A 22,009-nucleotide genomic window follows, 5' to 3' on the forward strand; every position below is an offset into this window, starting at 1 on the left:
ACCTCCACGCTATGCAGATGAGAAAATAAGCATGAAAGATTTAAAATCTTACCCAAGTAACCTTTTATGCTATATAACAATACCTGTAATGTAATATGTATATTATACAAGATTGTTATTATTTTTATAACAATTTATTGACACTTCTTATTGGTATATATTGCATTATACAAGATGATTTTACAAGATGACATTACATTGTCGACTTCTTGCTATCATATATGGTTCCTTGACCATTATATATATTTTTTAATGGCTTAAATTGCAGGAGCATTGCTTTCACTAACAATTGCGCATTGCACTTTTAACAGAAGTATTTTTTTTTTGCCTTGCGCAATCCCATATCGACCTCTAGTGGCTAAACTGTAAACAGCTCTGTGAAATTTGAACATATGCGAACTTGTGTGACGTCTTTCCTTCTGCGTTTAGGCCACAAATGGGTGCTTAAAACCTACGTTTGCTTATTATTGGTAATATTTTTTTTCTGCTTTATGAGCTCAATTTGAAGCAAAGGGTGAGGAAGAAAGCGAGTTGGGCCACGTGACATTACAATTACCTGATCGTTCAATATTTATTCGAAGTTTGACTGACGGCTAGACTGACCAATGAGAAGGGGGAATGTTAGTGAAGGTGGGGCTTAATCTCCTGTCGGAGGCTGGGTGTCGCCTGACCGGATGGTGACAGAAGTTTTCAGTCAATGTGGCTACTTTTAACCTACAACTGTGTTGCTATTCATTCTGCTTCTTATTCCATAACAACAGGAACACGTCGGTCCTTACTAGCTTCTTTTTCCTACCACAAAAAAACTCATATTTGACAAAACCGCTGTGCCATCTGGAACTTTACTGGAGGCCTGTTACTTGACCGTGTACGGAGCCACCGAGAGCCCATTGGGCTGACCGGGCTGCCACCATGGGGAATCGGGGGATGGAAGACCTGATTCCGCTCATCAACAAGCTCCAGGACGCCTTCAGCTCCATCGGACAGAGCTGCAACTTGGAGCTACCACAGATAGCGGTCGTCGGCGGACAGAGCGCAGGGAAAAGCTCCGTTCTGGAAAATTTCGTCGGGAGGTTGTAGCGTTTATAATGATCTTGTAGATGGATGTGACTAAGTACTTTGGAAAATGTCGTTTTTTTATTTTGTTATTTGGAAGATGAATTATTCACTGACATTAATTACGACTTTTTGCGCAATTTAATTATCAACATTTGGAAAATGGTAGTAAAAGTATTTCTATTCTGCCTTTTCTCAGCTTCACTCTGAACTGATCCGTAAAATATTAACAAAGTCTTATTTCCTTAAGAGCGGTTGCCCTAAGGTTGTAAACACACCTTTTATTGTTCCTGCATTACATAGGTCGGGGCCGACTTGAAATGAGCAGAAGAAGTGTGTTACTTTGGAATATTAAGTGGCTGCTGTATAAATAGATGATTAGGCTGAGAATGGCCAGAGATGGTAGGAGTCTGTCTGAATGCCAGCACTGATGAATTTCTTGTGCATTTTGAGTGAGACTGACAGAATCTTAATTAATTCCCCCTCAAAACAAATCATAGTGTTTAGGGTTTCATAGTTGCAGTTAGCAGTTCATGCTAATTAAGAAAAGAAACATTTGAAGATGATCTGTTTTATATAATGTGGTGATGGATTCACAGGCGGCCACGATGCTTCCTGTCCCCTGTCGCCTTTTGTCTGCGGGTCCCAAGCGGTTCCTGGGTGAGACAGTGGGGCCATTGATTTACTCATGTGTGGGGTCATCAGTGATGTCACCAGCTGCGCTGTCATGCATGTATGACACACTCTAGCCGATCATCACAAAGGGCGTCTGAGCTGTTTTCATGTCTGTTTTCATTACCACTTTCCTTATAAATTACATTATAATGTTCTTTTATTGTGTTAAACGACGTCCCAAGTTTCAGCTAATGAGGTTTGCACACATAAAGAAACACTGGCTCCCTGTGATGTCACAGTGAGCCGGGCTTCCTTATATGGGCATGCGTTGTAGTCCAGACGTGCTTTAGGACTGCCCTCCCCACAGCTCTGCTTCGCTATGTTTACAGTTGTTAGCTAAACTGTGGTTGAAGCCAGAAGTGGCACGCTCTTGCCGTGAAATGTGGGGGGTGGGGAGAACCACATTGTTGGCTCCTCCGTCTCGCAGCACTCCATGTTCTGTAGTGTAATGTCCAACCCGAACTAACATCTTTTGGGGCAGCATCACTCTTGATGCAATATGGTGAGTTTTCGAGGCTCATGGCGTGATCAGCAGTCAAACGGCAGCTGAAGCAGCCATGTGGACAACAGTGATTTTGCAAATTTTGCAAAATTATTGAATTCATTGGACGAAATGATCAGCCTTTCTCAGTGGTGGAAGACACCGCGTTTGACGAGTGCTCTCTCACTTCACCTGCTTCACCTAACATTCAAAGTCTGCTTAAATAAGGTGTTAAAGTAAGTAAAATATGTTTTTGTCTAAATTAAGGTAATTTTGTGCTTCCTTTTTTATATATGTACAGCCAGTAGAAGGGCTACTGGCACCCTGGAATTTGAATTTTCCTGACTTGTCCCCTATATACAGCACCCCTGGCCAATCATGCTCATCACAAATAAATTGAAAAATGTATAATTAATCCACACGATATGTATCGGAGGATTTCAGTGCTGAATGATCGTAAAACCCAGCAGCATAAAACCCTGATCGGCGCATCCCTTGACTGTGCACAAGTCAACCTATTATTGACATTACAAAACAGAAACAACGTTTACATTACAGTAAGATACACGGCACACGTTAGTGTCGCCAATGTTACGTTCCAAGGCCGCCCACAAAAGTAAGTGCAAGTAATTGGGATGTCCATAAAAATGTATTCATTTATTTATTTATTCACATTTACACAGTGAAGATGTGCTACAAATGCATACCTGTGTAAGCAATTCAAGATAATGTTAATACATGTTATTGCTTTGATGTATGGTATTGGAGATGTTATAATAGTGAGTTAAGTTTGTCATATTTGTCATGTAATAGTCCAAAATGTTTAATATAACATGACTTTAAGTTCAATCTTCTGCACATTTTCCTATTTTGTATTGCTATTTTTGTAGCGGTATTCTCAGGTGTTTCATGCAATTATTGTAAAATCTTTTTTTTTTCAGCATTTTTTATCCTATCACAATTTGGTGCTTTCGCAAGTGACAGGAAATAGTGAGGAAAGAGGACGGGAATTGTTGTGTAATTTCCTGATTGCTCTGTCAGCAGTGGATAACAGGCAGAGTTTGGGGGAGTGTCTGGTTTATGTGCGTGTAGGAGCATATGTACATATGTATTTGATCATTGTATTCGTCAAGTTATACTACCCAATATCACATGAAAAACCTTCAGGTTTATTTAGTTAATATATGTAGATATACATATGTAGATGGGCTGTATCCAGAACCACGGTTGCGGATTCCAGTCTGCCAATCAGTCTGGCTTTCACACTGTCATAGCCTAGAGAGATGTGTCATCACTGACCTGGAAATAATCACAATTTTATCGAACAAGAGTTTCCATTCTGATGGACTTGGTTGGACACAAAATAAATTTGTCATATGTGTCTCTTGTACACTCTTGTAAGGTAATTTACCAACATCTACTGGACACAATGGCTACATTCTTAATTGTGCATTTTTTCTATATTCACATGCATGCAATGCGTGTTTGATGTTAATGTGTGTTAAACATATGCTGTTTCTCCTTCAGAGACTTTTTGCCTCGAGGCTCTGGTATCGTGACTCGTCGTCCTCTCATACTGCAGCTAGTCAACAATAAAGCAGGTACATTTAATTGTTTGTGAAGATAATTTCCAGTTTATGTACTGGATGATGCATGTTAAATCACACCTGCTCTGTTCTTTACTGTTTGTATTTCTAAAAAGAATTGTATAAGCTCAGAGGAAGTCTGTTTTAGTATACAGTAAACCTCGGATATATCGGACTCTGATATATCGGAAATTCGCTCACAACGGACAGATAAAAAAGAACCGATTTTTCTGTAATGCATTTCCGATAAAAATTCATTGCATATATCGGATTTTTTATAACGGATTTCGCCTATTTCGGACAAAATCTCCAGTCCCGTTCCAATGCATTTCCATTAAATTTCCCTCGCATATATCGGATGGCCGCATCGTGGCGCTCCGATTCGCCGAATCGTGACGTCATTTGCAGCGTTTGCAGCGTTGCCTGCGCGTCCAGGTACATTGGAAACATAGTCAAGGAAGTGCCTTTTTATAACGGATAAAATCCGATTTACGCATATACCGGATATATATCCGATATATGCGTAAAACGGACATTTTCCGGTATCCGCATATAACGGATTTTGCTTATATCGGACAAAACCAGTGGGAACAATTGAATCCGATATATCCGAGGTTTACTGTATTATATTCTAGTTGTACAGCACGAAGACACACTATAGTGTAATTTCCGGTGTATAAGCCACACCCACTAAAAGTCGCAAATGTCCACATCATAAAATAGCATTTTGTAGCACGTACGAGTCTGTGAGGAACAGGTAGCTCGTAATTTGACAGGAGACATTCATGAGCTATGAGAAAATTCTTAACAGTCTGACTCAAGGTGTCCTTTGAGAAAGAACACTAAAATCATCGCACAGCAACTTCACACTCAATATTTACAATATGAGTTTAGAATAAAAAACAACTATTATGTATTTCTTCCCAGCAAAGCATTTTATTGGCAATGGTTGCCGGGGCGCTGCAATGATTAATTCAGCTGCTCATCGTGAGTTCCCTTTATAGCTTGTGATTGGCTCCTGCCACTGACTCTCGACCGGCACAATATTTAAACAACGAGTAGCAGTTCTGAAGTAAAGGGGATGTCACAAGATTAGAACATGGCCATAAATTAGCTGCACCACTGTTTAAGCTGCTGTACAACAAAAAAGTAGTGGCTTATACACCAGAAATTATGTTGTTATACGGTATTATTGTCCCTATTTGTCTGTTGTCTGTTTATGCATCATTACATTCTCGTTACAGAGTATGCAGAGTTTCTACACTGCAAGGGTCGGAAATTTGTGGACTTTGATGAAGTCCGTTTGGAGATTGAAGCCGAGACCGATCGACTCACCGGATCCAACAAGGGCATCTCACCCATCCCCATCAACCTCCGAGTCTACTCCCCTAATGGTGAGGAAAACACATGAACCCACACTATAGTATCCTTGCCATGTTTTATGTCTCCTTTGTCGTTTCTGTCTCATATCAATACCCGTCAGTGTTAAATCTGACTCTGATTGACCTGCCGGGGATGACGAAGGTGGCTGTCGGGGACCAGCCTCTCGACATCGAACACCAGATCAGAGACATGCTGCTACAGTTCATTACCAAGGAAAGCTGCCTGATCCTGGCCGTCACTCCGGCCAACACTGACCTGGCCAACTCTGATGCTCTCAAGATTGCAAAGGAGGTGGATCCCCAGGGTGGGAAAACTTGTTCTTCTTCTCTTATTTTCATTCATTCATTCATTTTCTACCGCTTTTTCCTCACGAGGGTCGCGGGGGGTGCTGGAGCCTATCCCAGCTGTCTTCGGGCGAGAGGCGGGGTACACCCTGGACTGGTCGCCAGCCAATCACAGGGCACATATAGACAAACAACCATTCACACCCACATCCATACCCACGGACAATTTGGAGTCGCCAATTAACCTAGCATGTTTTTGGAATGTGGGAGGAAACCGGAGTACCCGGAGAAAACCCACGCATGCACGGCGAGAACATGCAAACTCCACACAGAGATGCCAGAGGGTGGAATTGAACCCTGGTCTCCTAGCTGTGAGGTCTGCGTGCTAACCACTAGACCGCCGTGCCGCCCCTTCTCTTATTTTCTTATTTCCAAAATTTTGTTTGTTGGATTATAGTCTTTGCTACATTGTCTCCTCAATGTCGCTATGCTAACACATTTTCCTGTCTTTCATGAAAAAATATAAAGAGTATTAATTATAATTACCATAAAATTACCATAAATATAAAAGGCAAAAATCAGTATGCGGATCAAAAAGATCTGCTGTGACAACTGCATAATCAAGAAAAAGAAGAATGTAACAAACAAAAAACGTAAATTTCGGTGTAATGTTTGTATTAGTACATGTTTGTATATTTGTTAGGTATACAATGTATGCAGTGTGATGTGCTCAGTGCTCTTTGTAAGATTACACCATCAGTCAGACTGTTATATTGTTATATATATATATATATATATATATATTCTCTGCGATTTCCACTGGGTTGACTGATTATTGTAGATTATTCTATTCAATTTCAATAATCGGGCCTGTTACTATCACAGGTTAATTAAAAACTTAATTTTACATTGTACTCACAGACAGTGAAGCTATCTTACATCCCTTTCACATGAGGCTTTGTATTATTCTACTTTTATACATCCATCCTTCCATTTTTGAGAGGGGAGGGTCAGGGTACACCATTTGTAATTAAGATAATGTACTAACCACCATACTACCCATTAAGATTGTTACTAAATAATGAAATAGTCTCTAATGTTTGTATTAAAACCCTGGCTGGGGTGGACTATCTGGGTGACATTTTTAGCAACAACACATTTGTCTTCAGGTCTGCGGACTATTGGAGTGATCACCAAGCTGGACTTGATGGATGAAGGGACGGACGCTCGAGACATCCTTGAAAATAAACTCCTTCCTCTCCGCAGGGGTGAGGCCGCACAGCCACAACAACACACTAAACCAATCATTGTTCAACCATTTTTGCAGCACATAGCACCGAAATCTATATATCGGTGTTTTGTCAATTTGAACCCGGTAAAGGCTCATATCTGCTTTGACATTGCAGCATTTTTTTTCAATTCTTATTAGGTTACATTGGAGTGGTAAACCGTAGCCAGAAGGACATTGACGGCAAGAAAGACATCCATGTTGCTTTGGCTGCTGAGCGCAAGTTCTTCTTGTCCCATCCTGCATACAGACACATTGCAGAGCGTATGGGCACGCCGCACCTACAGAAGACACTTAATCAGGTCAGTCACACACGTAACAATGGCCACATAGTGAAACCTCAGAAAAATATGTTTTAATGTTTTCAACGATCCCTGTTATCTAAGCGACTCAAAAAAAAAACAGAAAAACAGAAAAATATACAAACTTTTTCAGTGCTTTGGTTGCGATTTTCTACAATAAAAGCTCTGATAAAATATTCCACTGTTCTCAAATATCTTAATTTTTATTTTTCTGCACAAAATAAGATGAAAAATAAATAAACAAATCAAGACTAAAAAAAAACCAATCAATCAGTAATAAATAAATATAATAATAATAATAATAAAACGGCAAATAATAAAAACTTAAGAAACCACATATAGTTGGTGGGTAGACAAATGATTTTTTTCAGATTAAAATGAACAAAGCATTATTAGAGCCCTGTAGACATGACAAAACACGACTATAGTCACATTTATACTTTTTTATTTACAACATATTGCGCAACTGCAGCGTCTTGAAACACATGCTAACTCGCAAACTAGAGGGCTAGCGACCTGAACGGTAGCCTTCAAGTTATTTCCTTTTAACTTAAATAGCCAAAAACTTACCACTTCCACACGGATAGGGAGGATAACTATTAACAGTTATTTAACCTTTAACATGAACATTAATCAAACATAATAATTTTTTCATCCATATCAAACTTGCGCGGGCCGCACTAACATTAAACTTTCTTATCAAGGCCGGGGCCTCAAACTAGTGTCCTGCGGGCCACATTTGGCCCGCGGGCCGCGTGTTTGAGACCCCTGACCTAAACGCTTTCAGTGATGGAAATAAAGACTAGAAGTGGCCACATAAAATACTATATAGCACTAATTTGCACACATTGTTACTGGGGCTGACAAATTTAAACTGAACCGATTATGTTGGTTAAAAGGACATGCAAGTTGCAAGATGGGTCTTAATATTTTCAAGTGTTAATATCATTTTATATTCTAGTCAATTCAGTTTATTTTTTTCAAAACTGTGCTTTTTGTGCGTGTTTTTACAGCAACTTACCAACCACATCCGTGACACTCTGCCAGGGTTACGCAGCAAGCTCCAAAGCCAGCTGCTTTCCCTTGAAAAAGAGGTGGAACAATATAAAAACTTTAGCCCTGATGATCCTGCACGCAAAACCAAGGCCTTGCTTCAGTGAGTGCACACACACACACACACACACACACACACACACACACACACACACAGAAAGACCCTCTGATCCATTTGAAAGCTGTTTAATTTGCCTCTCACCTCTGCATTATGTGCAGGATGGTGCAGCAGTTTGGTGTCGATTTTGAAAAGTGCATCGAAGGCTCAGGCGATCAAGTGGACACCTCCAACTTATCCGGAGGAGCAAAGATTAACCGCATCTTTCATGAGCGCTTTCCGTTTGAGCTAGTTAAGGTGAGCAGGAGATGTGAACGCGCAATAATGGTTGCAATTGTAATGGTGTGTTCCTTACTCATTATTGTTGTTCTGCGCTGTAGATGGAGTTTGACGAGAAGGAACTGAGGAAGGAGATCAGTTACGCCATCAAAAACATCCACGGAGTCAGGCAAGTTCGGAATAACCTGTGAACATATTGCACATAAACATTTTGTCTCCTAGTGTAATCTTGTGCTTGTGAGCTGTCTCCCTTGTTTGTCCTGCAACAATACTTACAATATCAATCATTTTTGTTCCTGTTTCATTTTGTCGTCCTGTTGATTTAGTAATCTCTGAACTGTTTATAGCTACTTCTACTTGCCGCCCATTCTTGTATTGTTTTCTTCCCCTGTCTATCTCCTGTTTCCTGCTCCTTGTCTGCCCCATTCCTATGTCCTTCAGGACAGGCCTGTTCACCCCAGACATGGCGTTTGAGGCCATAGTGAAAAAGCAGATCATTAAGCTGAAAGAGCCCTGTCTGAAATGCATCGATATGGTCATCCAGGAGCTCTTCAACACAGTCAGACAGTGCACCAAAAAGGTATCACTGCATTGTCTCCTGCTCTGCTGCCGTGTTTGCACATCAGAGAGGGTGGCCAATTGCAGTGCAGCTAGGAGCTGGACTATCATTTTTATGTAGATTAGTTTTAGTCTTCATTTTCACTTTTACATTACAACTTGTACCCATTTGTGCAGGCTTCCTTCCTTGAGTTAACATCCCTTAACACTTACGTAGACCTCTTTGTGAATATATGGTGCACTGAGGTGTTTCTGAGAGGCTATGTGACCGGTTTATACAGTAAACCTCGGATATATCGGACTCGGATATATCGGAAATTCGCTCACAACGGACAGATAAAAAAGAACCGATTTTTCTGTAATGCATTTCCAATAAAAATTCATTGCATATATCGGATTTTTTATAACGGATTTGGCCTATTTCGGACAAAATCTCCAGTCCCGTTCCAATGCATTTCCATTAAATTTCCCTGGCATATATCGGATGGCCGCATCGTTATGCTAATCTTGTTGATGTCACTGGCTATTGTCTTTCTCCTGGCTCCAGATTTAGGACAAATATAAAAGTGAGTGACGTCAATAATACTAGCACAGCAGTGAATGAGATCTTAACCTCACTATTGGAAATAACGTAGGCCTGACGGGCGTAACAGGGCCTAGCTTAATTAACAATTTGTTATGCTCAGAGTCCAATAAAGTTAAATTCTCATTACTTTACGTCTCTTTTCATTGCCCAGTCCAGGTACATTGGAAACATAGTCAAGGAAGTGCCTTTTTATAACGGATAAAATCCGACAAACGGACATTTTCCGGTATACGCATATAACGGATTTCGCTTATATCGGACAAAACCAGTGGGAACAATTGAATCCGATATATCCGAGGTTTACTGTAGCAACAAGCTCCAAAATGTGAACAAAAGGATGAATAATTGAGATTCAGGGGAAAATAATAAATAATTGATTGAGGTCTTGCAGTACTTGGAAAACCAGCAGCTTGTTTTCATTGGCCTAAACACAAAGCAGAACTAACTAAATGCTAGATACTAACTCTTCATGTTTTTGTTGTACTCTTCTATGTCGTCTCAATTGACTTACCCAACTCGGGCTATCCTTTTCCCTGCAACCCTTCCCTACCACTTCTCTACACAATACTGCACTGACTTTTGCCTCGCCTGACATTAAAATCTCCTACTCCCATGATGCATCACCACAGGACAGGCCTGTTCACTCCAGACATGGCGTTTGAGGCTATAGTGAAAAAGCAGATCATTAAGCTGAAAGACCCCTGTCTGAAATGTGTCGACCTCGTCGTCACCGAGCTTGTCGCCCTGATCAGGAAATGCACTGAAAAGGTAAACTGGAAAAGCACAGAGATGGAGTGCCAGATAATGGAAAACGGTCCAATATATGACCAAGGCAGGAGAGAAGTGTTCACGTGTTCATTGTTAATGATTATAGGCTTCACTCAGCACTCACCTCATCCTGTGATTCCCCCTTTAAAGACACATTTAAGAGCCCCCTCTGATCCCGGACCTTGACCAACCTACTTACCCCATCAACACTCGGAGTGGTGATTTAACAACCCCCTCACTCATTGATTATCACAAATCCCCACCGTTCACGCCAAGAAATGTCACAGCTTTCCAAAAGGGAAGATGTCTGCAGTCACTTTTGATTATATTTTGCCTGCTTTTCAATCCATTTTCTTTCATTTTCCTCGCCACAACATTTCCTTCATCTTTTCCTCTTTTTCACTGATTAGTTAAGGTTTCCTCTCAGCTTGAGGTGCTGCTACACTACTGCAGTAGAACATCAGTGGATGACCTCCCATTTGTTTGAAATTGACAGAAATGAAAAAAAAAAACATGTTGTCATCTTAAGTGTAAGGAAATCTTAAAAGATGACTCTATTAACTTTTAAGACAAAGATGTGATACCGAGTTAGTTTTTCCATTTTCTGTACTGCTTATTCTCACGAGGGTCGCAGGCAGACACCCTGGACTGGTCGCCAGCCAATCACAGGGCACATATAGACAAACAACCATTCACACTCACATTCATACCTATGGATAATTTGGATTCACCAATTAACCTAACATGTTTTTGGAATGTGGGAGGAAACCGGAGTACCCACGCATTCAAAGGAAGAATATGCAAACTCCACACAGAGATGCCTGAGCGGGGAATCGAACTCGGGTCTCCTAGCTGTGTGGCCTACACGTGTATTTTCAGCTACCCTGATACCTTGATCAGTGGCAATGGACCTAACAATCCTGCAGCTAACATTAGCAGTCTCTGGTTGTGTAGTGGCGGCACGGCGGTCTGGTGGTTAGTGCGCAGACCTCACAGCTAGGAGACCAGGGTTCGGTCCCCGCCCTCGGCCATCTCTGTGTGGAGTTTGCATGTTCTCCCCGTGCATGCGTGGGTTTTCTCCGGGTACTCCGGTTTCCTCCCACATTCCAAAAAACATGCTAGGTTAATTAGCGACTCCAAATTGTCCATAGGTATGAATGCGAGTGTGAATGGTTGTTTGTCTATATGTGCCCTGTGATTGGCTGGCGACCAGTCCAGGGTGTACCCCGCCCCTCGCCCGAAGACAGCTGGGATAGGCTCCAGCACCCCCCGCGACCCTTGTGAGGAAAAAGCGGTAGAAAATGAATGAATGAATGAATGGTTGTGTAGTACCATGCATGACAGGCAGTAGTATGCACTCAGAAGCAGTACAACTTTAGAGGAATATTTTTTCTTGTATTTGTTTATTCAGCTTGACTGTTCGAAACAAGTTAGTTATGTGGTTATTCTTAATATCTGAAGCTGACTGGACACTCATTTGCATGCTTCCTTGTTCTTGCCTCATGTGCAGTATTTCTATTGTACACCTCGCTTATGCGTTGATACGTGATAAGAGTTTGTGCGTTTTGTGTAATTGTGGTACCCGCAGCAGTGTGTTTCTTCTTTTTGTGTGTATGTAGTTAGGATCGTATCCTCGTCTGAGAGAAGAGACGGAGCGAATCGTCACCACCTACATCAGAGAGAGAGACAGTAAGACTAAAGACCAGGTCAGTGTGTACACACGTGTCATGTACGTGTTGCAACTTGGATGTCATTTCAACTCATTTGCCAACGTGTGTTATGTTTGGTCTGCCAGGTGCTCCTGTTGATTGACATTGAACTCTCCTACATCAACACTAATCATGAGGACTTCATTGGATTTGCAAAGTGAGATATTGTTTAATCTGCAGCCCATATATGAGGAAGTCCGGATTGCTTTGCTGTCAGTAGAACTCTGTAAAATGCATCATGCATCATGCATCATGCTTCTTGAAATGACTTGGTTGCACATTATAATGCATCTATTCATCAATATAGTTAGATGTCAAATAATGTGTACATTATCATTATTTATTATATTATTATATTATATTTATTATTTTATTATATTATACATCGGCACACACTTACATGGAGCCCAGGAAACTCCATGAATTTTTTTTATTGTGTTTTATGGCACACGCATGGGCGTCTACAGCTGCCCCTGAAATGAAAACAACACACGTAAGTCAATGACTTCATGTTTAGTTGTTAAATAAAGTTCAAAAACACGAGCTAATGCTGCACATTTGTTATGACACAAGCCAAAAATCTTTTCTTCTGCTCACACACAAACACAACATTTTTGGAAGCTCTATTTTCACACTCAAAAGCTATTTTGCAAGTGGATGAGAGGCCAAAACACACAGGAAAATATCCATCTGACATCTATCCATGTTCTATGCCGGAGCCTATCCGAAAGTGGACTGGTGATATTTTCAGTGCTCACATTAAGGACTTATTGCTGTTGAATTTTCTTGCAACATATGAATAGTTGAAACATCATTAGTGTTATAATTTGGGTGGCGGTAGCTCAGTGTGTAAAGATGCCTTCAAAACCAAAAAAATTGACATTTGGAGGAAACAAAGAAATTTTATTTTTTCATTCGACAGAAGCTAGTCTGCTTGCTGACTACTGTCGACGTGCCTTTGAGCAATACATTGATTAGATTAGATTCAATTAGATTAGATTCAACTTTATTGTTATTGCTCATGTCACTTGTACAGGGCAACAAAATGCAGTTAGCATCCAACCAGAAGTGCAATTTTATAAGTACCTTAGTAGTAAGTAAATGTAGAAAAAAAAATGGACAGATCTATGTAAAAAACTATAACAGGCTATGACTATAATACAGTGAGGATATGTACAGGGATATAAATGACTATAATATGGCTATTGTAGATTATACAGAATTATAAACAGTATGGATGTGACAATATATAATAACAGTAATATGTACAGTGTTGCAATGAAGTGACTAGAGCAGGGGTGGGCAAACTTTTTGACTCGCGGGCCGCATTGATTTAACAAAACGGGGGGGCAGACTATATATTTTACACGTAACAGTCCACCTGGTATTATTGTATCTGTAAAAGTGTCATGCAATCTGCTATTATTATTTATTATTTTATATTTATATTTAAATATTTTATATTTAAATATTTTATATTTAAATATTTTTATTTAAATATTTTATATTTAAATCTTTTTATTTAAATATTTTATATTTAAATATTTTTATTTAAATATTTTATATTTAAATATTTTTAAATTTATTATTATTATTATTATCATCATTATGCTTGTGTCCCTTTTTTCAGGAGCACTTTGTAAACAACAGACCACATCAAATAACAAAATTGATAAAACCATCAAAAGGTTGGCTCAAGCCATGATGCCAGTTCGTATGTTGAGTTTAAATGAAATACTTTGGAAAGAACATTCAAACACTTGACGGGCCGGATGTGGCCCCCGGGCCGGATGTGGCCCCCGGGCCGTAGTTTGCCCACCCCTGGACTAGAGTATGGCTATTGCAGATTATATAAATTATAAACAGTATGATTTATGAATGTAACAAGATATTACAGTAATATGTACAATAGTGCAATATGTACAATAGTGCAATGAAGTGATGGGGGGGCATACATCAGCGGGGGGATGTAAGTAGTGGAAGGGGTGGGCAATGGGGGGCAGAGTTCAACAAGGACAACAATTGACGGAGTGTAAATTGATTTAGCCTTTGCAGAATAATGATGAGTGTAATAAATAAATGATTATTGTCGCCATAGTAATAGTTTCACATGATTAGTTATGCAACACTTCTCATATTGCAGCGCCCAGCAGAGGACCGCCCCTAACGCTACCAAGAAGAGAGTCATGCCTAACCAGGTAATGAATTCACTTTTGGAACAAAAGATACAGCTCAATCTGAAGTCATGGAATTTCATGACAGCTGTCCATTTCCTGTGTGTGTTGTCACGCCCATGTGTGCCTTTTGTGGCTTTATACTAACACTATTGTTGTATTTGCCCTTTTGTTTGCCTATTTTCTTTATACACCTTTATATCCTATACTGTTCCCACATTTGAAGACGCAGGGAGAGTCTTGTGGTATTTGAATTGACATTAAATCTGTCTTTAAGAAGAAGAAATAACGGTCTCTGATGCCATTTCCATTTATTGCACACTAAATTTATCCCACTCAAATATTGCCACACACGTCAACACTTTGACAAATTGACGCTCCAGTTCTACAATACCATCACACAAACTGGTCGGCTGTTTATCCCTGTGTGTCAGTTCCCTTTTGTTTACTTGTGTGTCACTCTGACGGAGAGACGGATGAACGGAAGGTGATTGTCTTTCACGCCTGTCATCATTTCATTTTAGATTGTCTTTGTTGCGTTTGTATGTTTGGCTTTGTTTCTACGCGGGTGTGACTTGCAAGGGTGTCTTTAACGTTGAATTTCTCGGGATTCTATTTTACAGTCGGGGTTAGGTTTTGTGGTTTGTGTATATTTGCTTACTGTTTTTTTCTCTCATGTGCAGGTTATCCGCCGAGGCTGGCTGACAATCAACATTAGCATCATGAAGGGAGGCTCCAAGGACTACTGGTTTGTGCTCACCGCAGAGTCGCTTTCCTGGTACAAAGATGAGGAGGTAAAGTAGCTTACGCTTTAATTACATCAATTTAGCTAAAAAAAAAACGTTTTAAAAATCATCTTTAAAAGAAGTGCAGCATGCATACCTAACCCAGGGGTGGGCAAACTACGGCCCGGGGGCCACATCCGGCCCGCCAAGTGTTTGAATACGGCCCGCCCAATCTTTCCAAAGTATTTCATTTAAACTCAACATACAACCTGGCATCATGGCCTGAGCCAACCTTTTGATGGTTTTATCAATTTCGTTTTTTGACATGGTCTGTTGTTTACAAAGTGCTCCTGAAAAAAGGGACACAAGCACATAATAATAATAATAATTATTATTATTATTATTAGATTAATAGATTATTATAATATTATTAGAACTATTATGATTATTATAATTATTATATTAATGCTAATTATTATATTAATTATATATAATATTGTTATATTTGCATATTTTACATAATAATAATATAATAATTATTATTTTAATTTTATTGTAATTATTATAATATTTTATTATTTTTTAATATTTAAATATAAAATAATAAATAATAATAGATTGCATGACAATTTTACAGATACAATAATACCAGGTGGACTGTTACGTGTAAAATATATAGTCTGCCCCCCCGTAAATTTTGTCATATCAATGCGAGTCAAAAAGTTTGCCCACCCCTGACCTAACCTATTGTCATGTATCTCTGCAGCTTGAAAGCACAGACTAGTTTAGTTTGACAGCTCTAATATTGATGAAAGTTGGAGACCCCTTTTTCTTTCTCTTTGGGCTTTTCCCTTCAGGGGTCGCCATAACTAATCAATCTCCTCCATCCAACCCTGTCTTCTGTCACACCAACTACCCTCATGTCCTCCTTCACTATATCCATAAAACTCCTCTTTGGTCTTCCTCTACGCCTCCTACGTCGCAGCTCTAAACACAGCATCCTTCTACCAATATATTCACTATGTCTCCTCTGGACATGTCCCAACCATCTCAGTCTGGCCTCTCTGACTTTATTTCTAAGGCGTCTAACATGTATTGTCCATCTGATGAACTTGTTCCTGATCCTATCCATCCTGGTCACTCCCAAAGTGAACCTCAGCATCTTCATCTCTGCAACCTGCTTTATATTTAATGAAGACCTTTATTTTAATAATTTTTTTCCGTTACCTTTTAACAACATATTGGTAATGGTAATGGTAATGGTTGTATTTCATTTGAACATGCATCAGATTACAATTGAGTGCATCCCATAATCAGTTCCCAGTTCCACATAAGGAGTCCAAAAGGAGTAGGAAGAAGCAAAGCTTATTAAATCCTACCCCTCCATCTGGTACTTTTACAATCAGTAACTGTTACATTTGTTCACTTCCTGCTTTCCATAATACAGTTTACGAAGTACAAGGTGATATGACTACACAATGACATTATGTGCACCATAGTCACTATATTGACAGTTACTATGGTACTATGGTACACATAATGTCATTGTGTGGTCATATCACCTCGTACTTCGTAAACTGTATTATGGAAAGCAGGAAGTGAACAAATGTAACAGTTACTGAAGTTACGAAGTACGAGGTGACATGACCACACAATGGCATTATGTGTACCATAGTACCATAGTAACTGTCAATATAGTGACTAGTACCATAGTAACTGTCAATATAGTACCATAGTAACTGTCAATATAGTGACTAGTACCATAGTAACTGTCAATATAGTACCATAGTAACTGTCAATATAGTGACTATGGTACACATAATGTCATTGTGTGGTCATATCACCTCGTACTTCGGTACAAGGTGTATTATTACCAAAGTTATTGAACAATTTATTTCAACTATTTATTTTACCGCTAAGGGTGGCCCAACCATTTTTTTTTTCTGTGAATCAAAACTGAGTAGTAACAACACACCTGAGACTTGATAGCAGACTGCCTGCATGTTTTGTGGTTAATCAGGAGAAAGAGAAGAAGTACATGCTCCCTCTAGACAACCTGAAGCTCAGAGACGCGGAAAAGGGATTCATGTCCAGCAAACACGTCTTTGCCATCTTCAATACCGAGCAGAGGTGAGTCCTCCGAGGGCAGCCGCGAGTATCCTTAAAACTTTTAACATCTTTTCCCGTCTTGTTTACACAGAAACGTGTATAAAGACCTGCGGCAGATCGAGCTGGCGTGTGACACTCAGGAGGATGTTGACAGCTGGAAAGCCTCGTTCCTCAGAGCTGGTGTTTACCCAGAGAAAGACCAGGTGTTAACATTTTGAAATAGTAACATCCAAATGCGGCCCAAGGATATTTGAAAGTGACAGTTACAGGGACACGTTCCAGCAAAATTAAAAAGTATTTTTTTTTTCGGTCTTTTTACATTTTAACTGTTTGTCTTTTCACTCAGCTCGCTTTAAGTTTTTGGATATTAATTCCCTTCTTCTCTCTCTGCTTCGTGCTACTACAGCGTGAAAATGAGGACGCCATGAATCCAGGCGACACCGTGTCTATGGACCCACAGTTGGAGCGTCAGGTGGAGACGATCCGCAACTTGGTGGACTCCTACATAAGCATTGTCAACAAGTCCATCAGAGACCTCATGCCTAAGACCATCATGCACCTCATGATCAACAATGTAGGTTTACCTCTTTTTTGATAACTCTGGAGAATTTTAGAGCCTTTTTGAGTCTTTGATTCAGGCCATTTGATAAGCTTTCAGGTAGTAAAGACTAAGGATGAGTGGGATACTCTTTATAAACAAGAATGAAACAATAATACATTTTAATAATAATAGTACATTTTATTTGTATAGCGCTTTTAAAAATACTCAAAGACACTTTACAGAAGAATGGAGTTGAATAAAGCAAGTAAACAGAATAGAAGACACACCAAAATACAACATTCATTGGTTAATACACAGTTACACAGCACATTTTATTATCTGTATTATTTATGTTTAAAGGAAATGGTCATTCTGTATTTGCTCTTCACGCTCTGTGATTGGCCAGTCACACACAGTGAGACGGCGGCAGTGACCAGTGGCTTAGCGGATTCACACGGTGCAAGATACACAAAAAGGAAACATTTGCCACAAAGGAAAAAAGTCACCAAAAAACACACCAAAACTGCCATTTAGTAGTCACAGCATCCTAGATTTCAGTACAGTAAAATATGAAAACGATACAGATATATTAAAAAAAATATATATAATTAAAAACTATATATAAAATATATTAAAATATATTAAAAACTGACAGTTGCTGCTTGAGTATATGGATTTTTTTTAAGGCTATACGATAGGTTAATGTATGGGCGGCACGGCGGTCTAGTGGTTAGCGCGCAGACCTCACAGCTAGGAGACCAGGGTTCAATTCCACCCTCGGCCATCTCTGTGTGGAGTTTGCATGTTCTCCCCGTGCATGCGTGGGTTTTCTCCGGGTACTCCGGTTTCCTCCCACATTCCAAAAACATGCTAGGTTAATTGGCGACTCCAAATTGTCCATAGGTATGAATGTGAGTGTGAATGGTTGTTTGCCTATATGTGCCCTGTGATTGGCTGGCGACCGGTCCAGGGTGTACCCTGCCTCTCGCCCGAAGACAGCTGGGATATGTTCCAGCACCCCCGCGACGAGGAAAAAGCGGTAGAAAATGAATGAATGAATGAAAGGTTAATGTATGTCAAAGTCGTAAGCAAAAACAAGCAGTATAGTGGTATAATAAAATTATTTAGTAGGATTTTGGAGTTTTATTTTTACCCAACCCTTGATTAATATATTAATTGGTTAAGTAGTCTGCCCCGTTACTTTTATTTTCATTTTTAATTTGACATTTTTTTTAATAAGTGGACATTTTTAAGATCTGCTCCAATAAATAACACCAAAAATATTTAAAAAATGCCCATGTTAAGCCAATATTTGGTATTCAATGATATCAAATGTTGCTGAAATAACGTGTTTTTTGACCTCCAGGCAAAGGACTTCATCCACTCTGAACTGCTAGCCTACCTGTACTCAGCTGGGGACCAAAGCAGCCTGATGGAGGAGTCTGCTGAGCAAGCCCAGAGGAGAGACGAGATGCTGAGGATGTACCGCGCCCTGAAGGAATCGCTGGTCATTATTGGTGACATCACCACCACCACTGTTTTCACTCCTGTGCCTCCGCCTGTCGACGACACTTGGATGGTCAAGGATTCTGGGTAACAAGCACAAAAAGAAAGAAGGGTTACTTGCTTGAATCAGCAATATCGGTTTTGGGGTTTCCTTAAATTGTGGCAGGGGGGCAGATAGCGAGTAGGTCTAATTAGTTGTAGTTATTTTAAGAAAAAAAGGAAATAAGGAAATATTCACTTGGGGTATTAGAGTGGAAGCCACTGTTTGAGAAAATACTGTATTTATGGATTACATGGATTTTTCAAATGTACTGAAATGTTCCCCTATTCCAGTCCTCCTGCAGGTGCCCGCACTGGCTCGGCAACAGCGCCCCCTCCAAGCCGACCCCCTGCAGTCAGAGGACCCACGCCCGGTCCTCCCCCTCCGCTCAACCCCTCACCAGCATTCGGAGCCCCTCCAGTGCCTACGCGACCTGGACCACCACCAGCCCAGGCCGGTTTTGATCCAAACGTGCCTGTGATCCCCTCCAGGCCAGCTCGTGTGCCCCCCGCGCTGCCGCCCGGCATCCCAAGGTAGATATGATTCGATACATAGTTGAATACGGCGCTGAATGTGTCAGCTCCGTAACAAAAAAAACATGTGTCAATGAATTCTTCATTCTTGTTATTTTGGTACTACTCCTATTTTATTGTGATATTAACGTAAAGAAACATAAAGTGGACGAGAAGACAATACAACTTTCTATAAATGGGGCTTTTTTATGGACATCGATGGTGGCAGTGTTGTGCTTCACTTTGTGCTGCTTTGGTGGTCCTGGTGCATGACTGGCTGATGATATCTTCACTTGCATGTTTCTTCCCTTTTCCCCCCCAATACTACCCTACTTCCATCCTCCTGCAGCAGAAGACCCCCGGCGGCTCCCCACCGACCCAACGTTGTACGTCCTTCAGAACCTTCCCTGCTTGACTAGAAACAAACACAGACACATACCCACAAATGCATTTTGTTCACTTTTTTCACTTTTGTATTTCCAATGAGTTATCTGTACATCTCAGAGACATGATGTTTATCATTTTGAGTGTTGGTGTAGTTCTTTAACAACATGCACAGCGACATTGTGTAAATTGATACTATAAGTCTAATGACTCTATGAACCATCACGTTTTTGTCTTTCATACTAATGTTGATTTGATTTGAATAGAATTTTTTAAAGCAATGATAAAGGAGATTTCTATCAGCTAAGCACCTCAATAGGTGAGTAGCCCTGTTGGTCATTTGTCTGCTTTGGATGCAGACCTAAAAAATTATTCATTCATTCATTCATTCATTTTCTACCGCTTTTTCCTCACGAGGGTCGCGGGGGTGCTGGAGCCTATCCCAGCTGTCTTCGGGCGAGAGGCGGGGTACACCCTGGACTGGTGGCCAGCCAATCACAGGGCACATATAGACAAACAACCATTCACACTCACATTCATACCTATGGACAATTTGGAGTCGCTAATTAACCTAGCATGTTTTTGGAATGTGGGAGGAAACCGGAGTACCCGGAGAAAACCCACGCATGCACGGGGAGAACATGCAAACTCCACACAGAGATGGCCGAGGGTGGAATTGAACCCTGGTCTCCTAGCTGTGAGGTCTGCGCGCTAACCACTAGACCGCCGTGCCGCCCTAAAAAATTATTATTAGTATATTTTACAAAGTCGTCCTTCAATCAATGACATAAATGACTGTGATTTCATATTTTTGGTAGATTACTATTGTAACCCGTTTCAGCATCATAGCTATTATACAGTTAGAATTGATTATATCCTTATCATTTATCTCCCTCCAGTGCTCAACCTTTGAATCCTTGAGCTCCACCGTGTATCATCGTTATCACCTCAAAAGCCATAAATAACGTCATAAAAGGGACTGTTTTTCAAATTGTTGATTAAATGATGGTCTTAATACGGTGAGGGTGTGCTTTTCTTTCTGTCTTAGTTGCCATGCAAAGCCGTACCTGTCCTGGGCTTTTCTCAACCCCTTTGTGCATGATATCTTCCCTTGTGTACAGATAGTGAAATAGATAGCATGCAAGAGCGCTCCTGTAAGCTTCACAAAGAAGGTCAGCTCAGGTAACGTATCTAATTTACATTAAAGGCAGGTAAAGACGGTGATTGGATGTTTCATTTTTCTGGACGTGTCGCTATGGTAACTGCAGTTGCTACTGGCAACAGAATAAATGTATTTATTCATGCCCGGCTAGGAAGAATACAGGTGTGAAAACTCCACTTTTACACAATGTATTTGCTGTATTCTATGTGGCGTCTTGTTATTTTCATTGTACTACGACGCTAACAATGATACGGTTTTCCCTCACAGACGACCTGCACACGCCTCCTCTCGTAGCAACTACAGGTGATGGAAGATGGCTGGCTGCTCAGAAATGCCGTGTGGAATTTGTGCTTCTAAAAATGAGGAGTATGAATGTGCAATTAAACTAAAAATTATTCATACATTTTCAAATTGTGGGATTTTTGGTTGAAATGAGTGTCAGAAGGTGGCCACTGTATGGAATAGTTATTAGGTTTGAGATAATTTTGTCATTATATGCTTGATGTTATATGCCTAATATTACTTAACATAATACCTAACCACATAACAGCATGAATATATGTATATATACATCCATTTTCTGTACCGCTTAGCCTCATGAGGGTTGCGGGCATGCTGGAGTGAGAGGCGAGAGGCGGGGTACACCCTGGACTGGTCGCCAGCCAATCACAGGGCATATATAGACAAACAACCATTCACACTCACATTCTTACCTATGGACAATTTTGGAGTCACCAATTAACCTAGCATGTTTTTGGAATGTGGGAGGAAATTTTGCCGAAAACCCACG

General features: G+C 40.2%; 1 protein-coding gene across 4 annotated transcripts; it reads left to right on the plus strand.

Moving 5' to 3' along the window:
* Positions 1 to 665: 665 nt before the first annotated feature.
* Positions 666 to 21,449, plus strand: dnm2b (dynamin 2b). 4 transcript variants are annotated; one of them, XM_058083826.1, is made up of 20 exons: positions 666 to 1,073; positions 3,740 to 3,813; positions 5,043 to 5,192; positions 5,282 to 5,485; positions 6,635 to 6,733; positions 6,895 to 7,055; positions 8,069 to 8,211; positions 8,328 to 8,463; positions 8,547 to 8,614; positions 8,887 to 9,025; positions 11,977 to 12,063; positions 12,153 to 12,223; positions 14,210 to 14,264; positions 14,924 to 15,034; positions 16,986 to 17,095; positions 17,166 to 17,277; positions 17,481 to 17,648; positions 18,982 to 19,208; positions 19,455 to 19,694; positions 20,026 to 21,449. In XM_058083826.1, the coding sequence occupies exons 1-20, from the start codon at positions 913 to 915 to the stop codon at positions 20,090 to 20,092; spliced, it is 2,583 nt and encodes an 860-aa protein (XP_057939809.1). In that variant the 5' UTR covers positions 666 to 912; the 3' UTR covers positions 20,093 to 21,449. The 4 variants fall into 4 exon arrangements, with proteins under 4 accessions (XP_057939809.1, XP_057939801.1, XP_057939817.1 ...); XM_058083818.1 differs by lacking the exon at positions 8,887 to 9,025 and adding an exon at positions 10,219 to 10,357 and having other exon boundaries at positions 20,023 to 21,449; XM_058083834.1 differs by lacking the exon at positions 8,887 to 9,025 and adding an exon at positions 10,219 to 10,357.
* Positions 21,450 to 22,009: the final 560 nt, after the last annotated feature.

The sequence above is a fragment of the Doryrhamphus excisus genome, chromosome 1 (genome assembly GCF_030265055.1).
Source record: "Doryrhamphus excisus isolate RoL2022-K1 chromosome 1, RoL_Dexc_1.0, whole genome shotgun sequence".
NCBI classification, from domain to species: Eukaryota; Metazoa; Chordata; class Actinopteri; order Syngnathiformes; family Syngnathidae; genus Doryrhamphus; species Doryrhamphus excisus.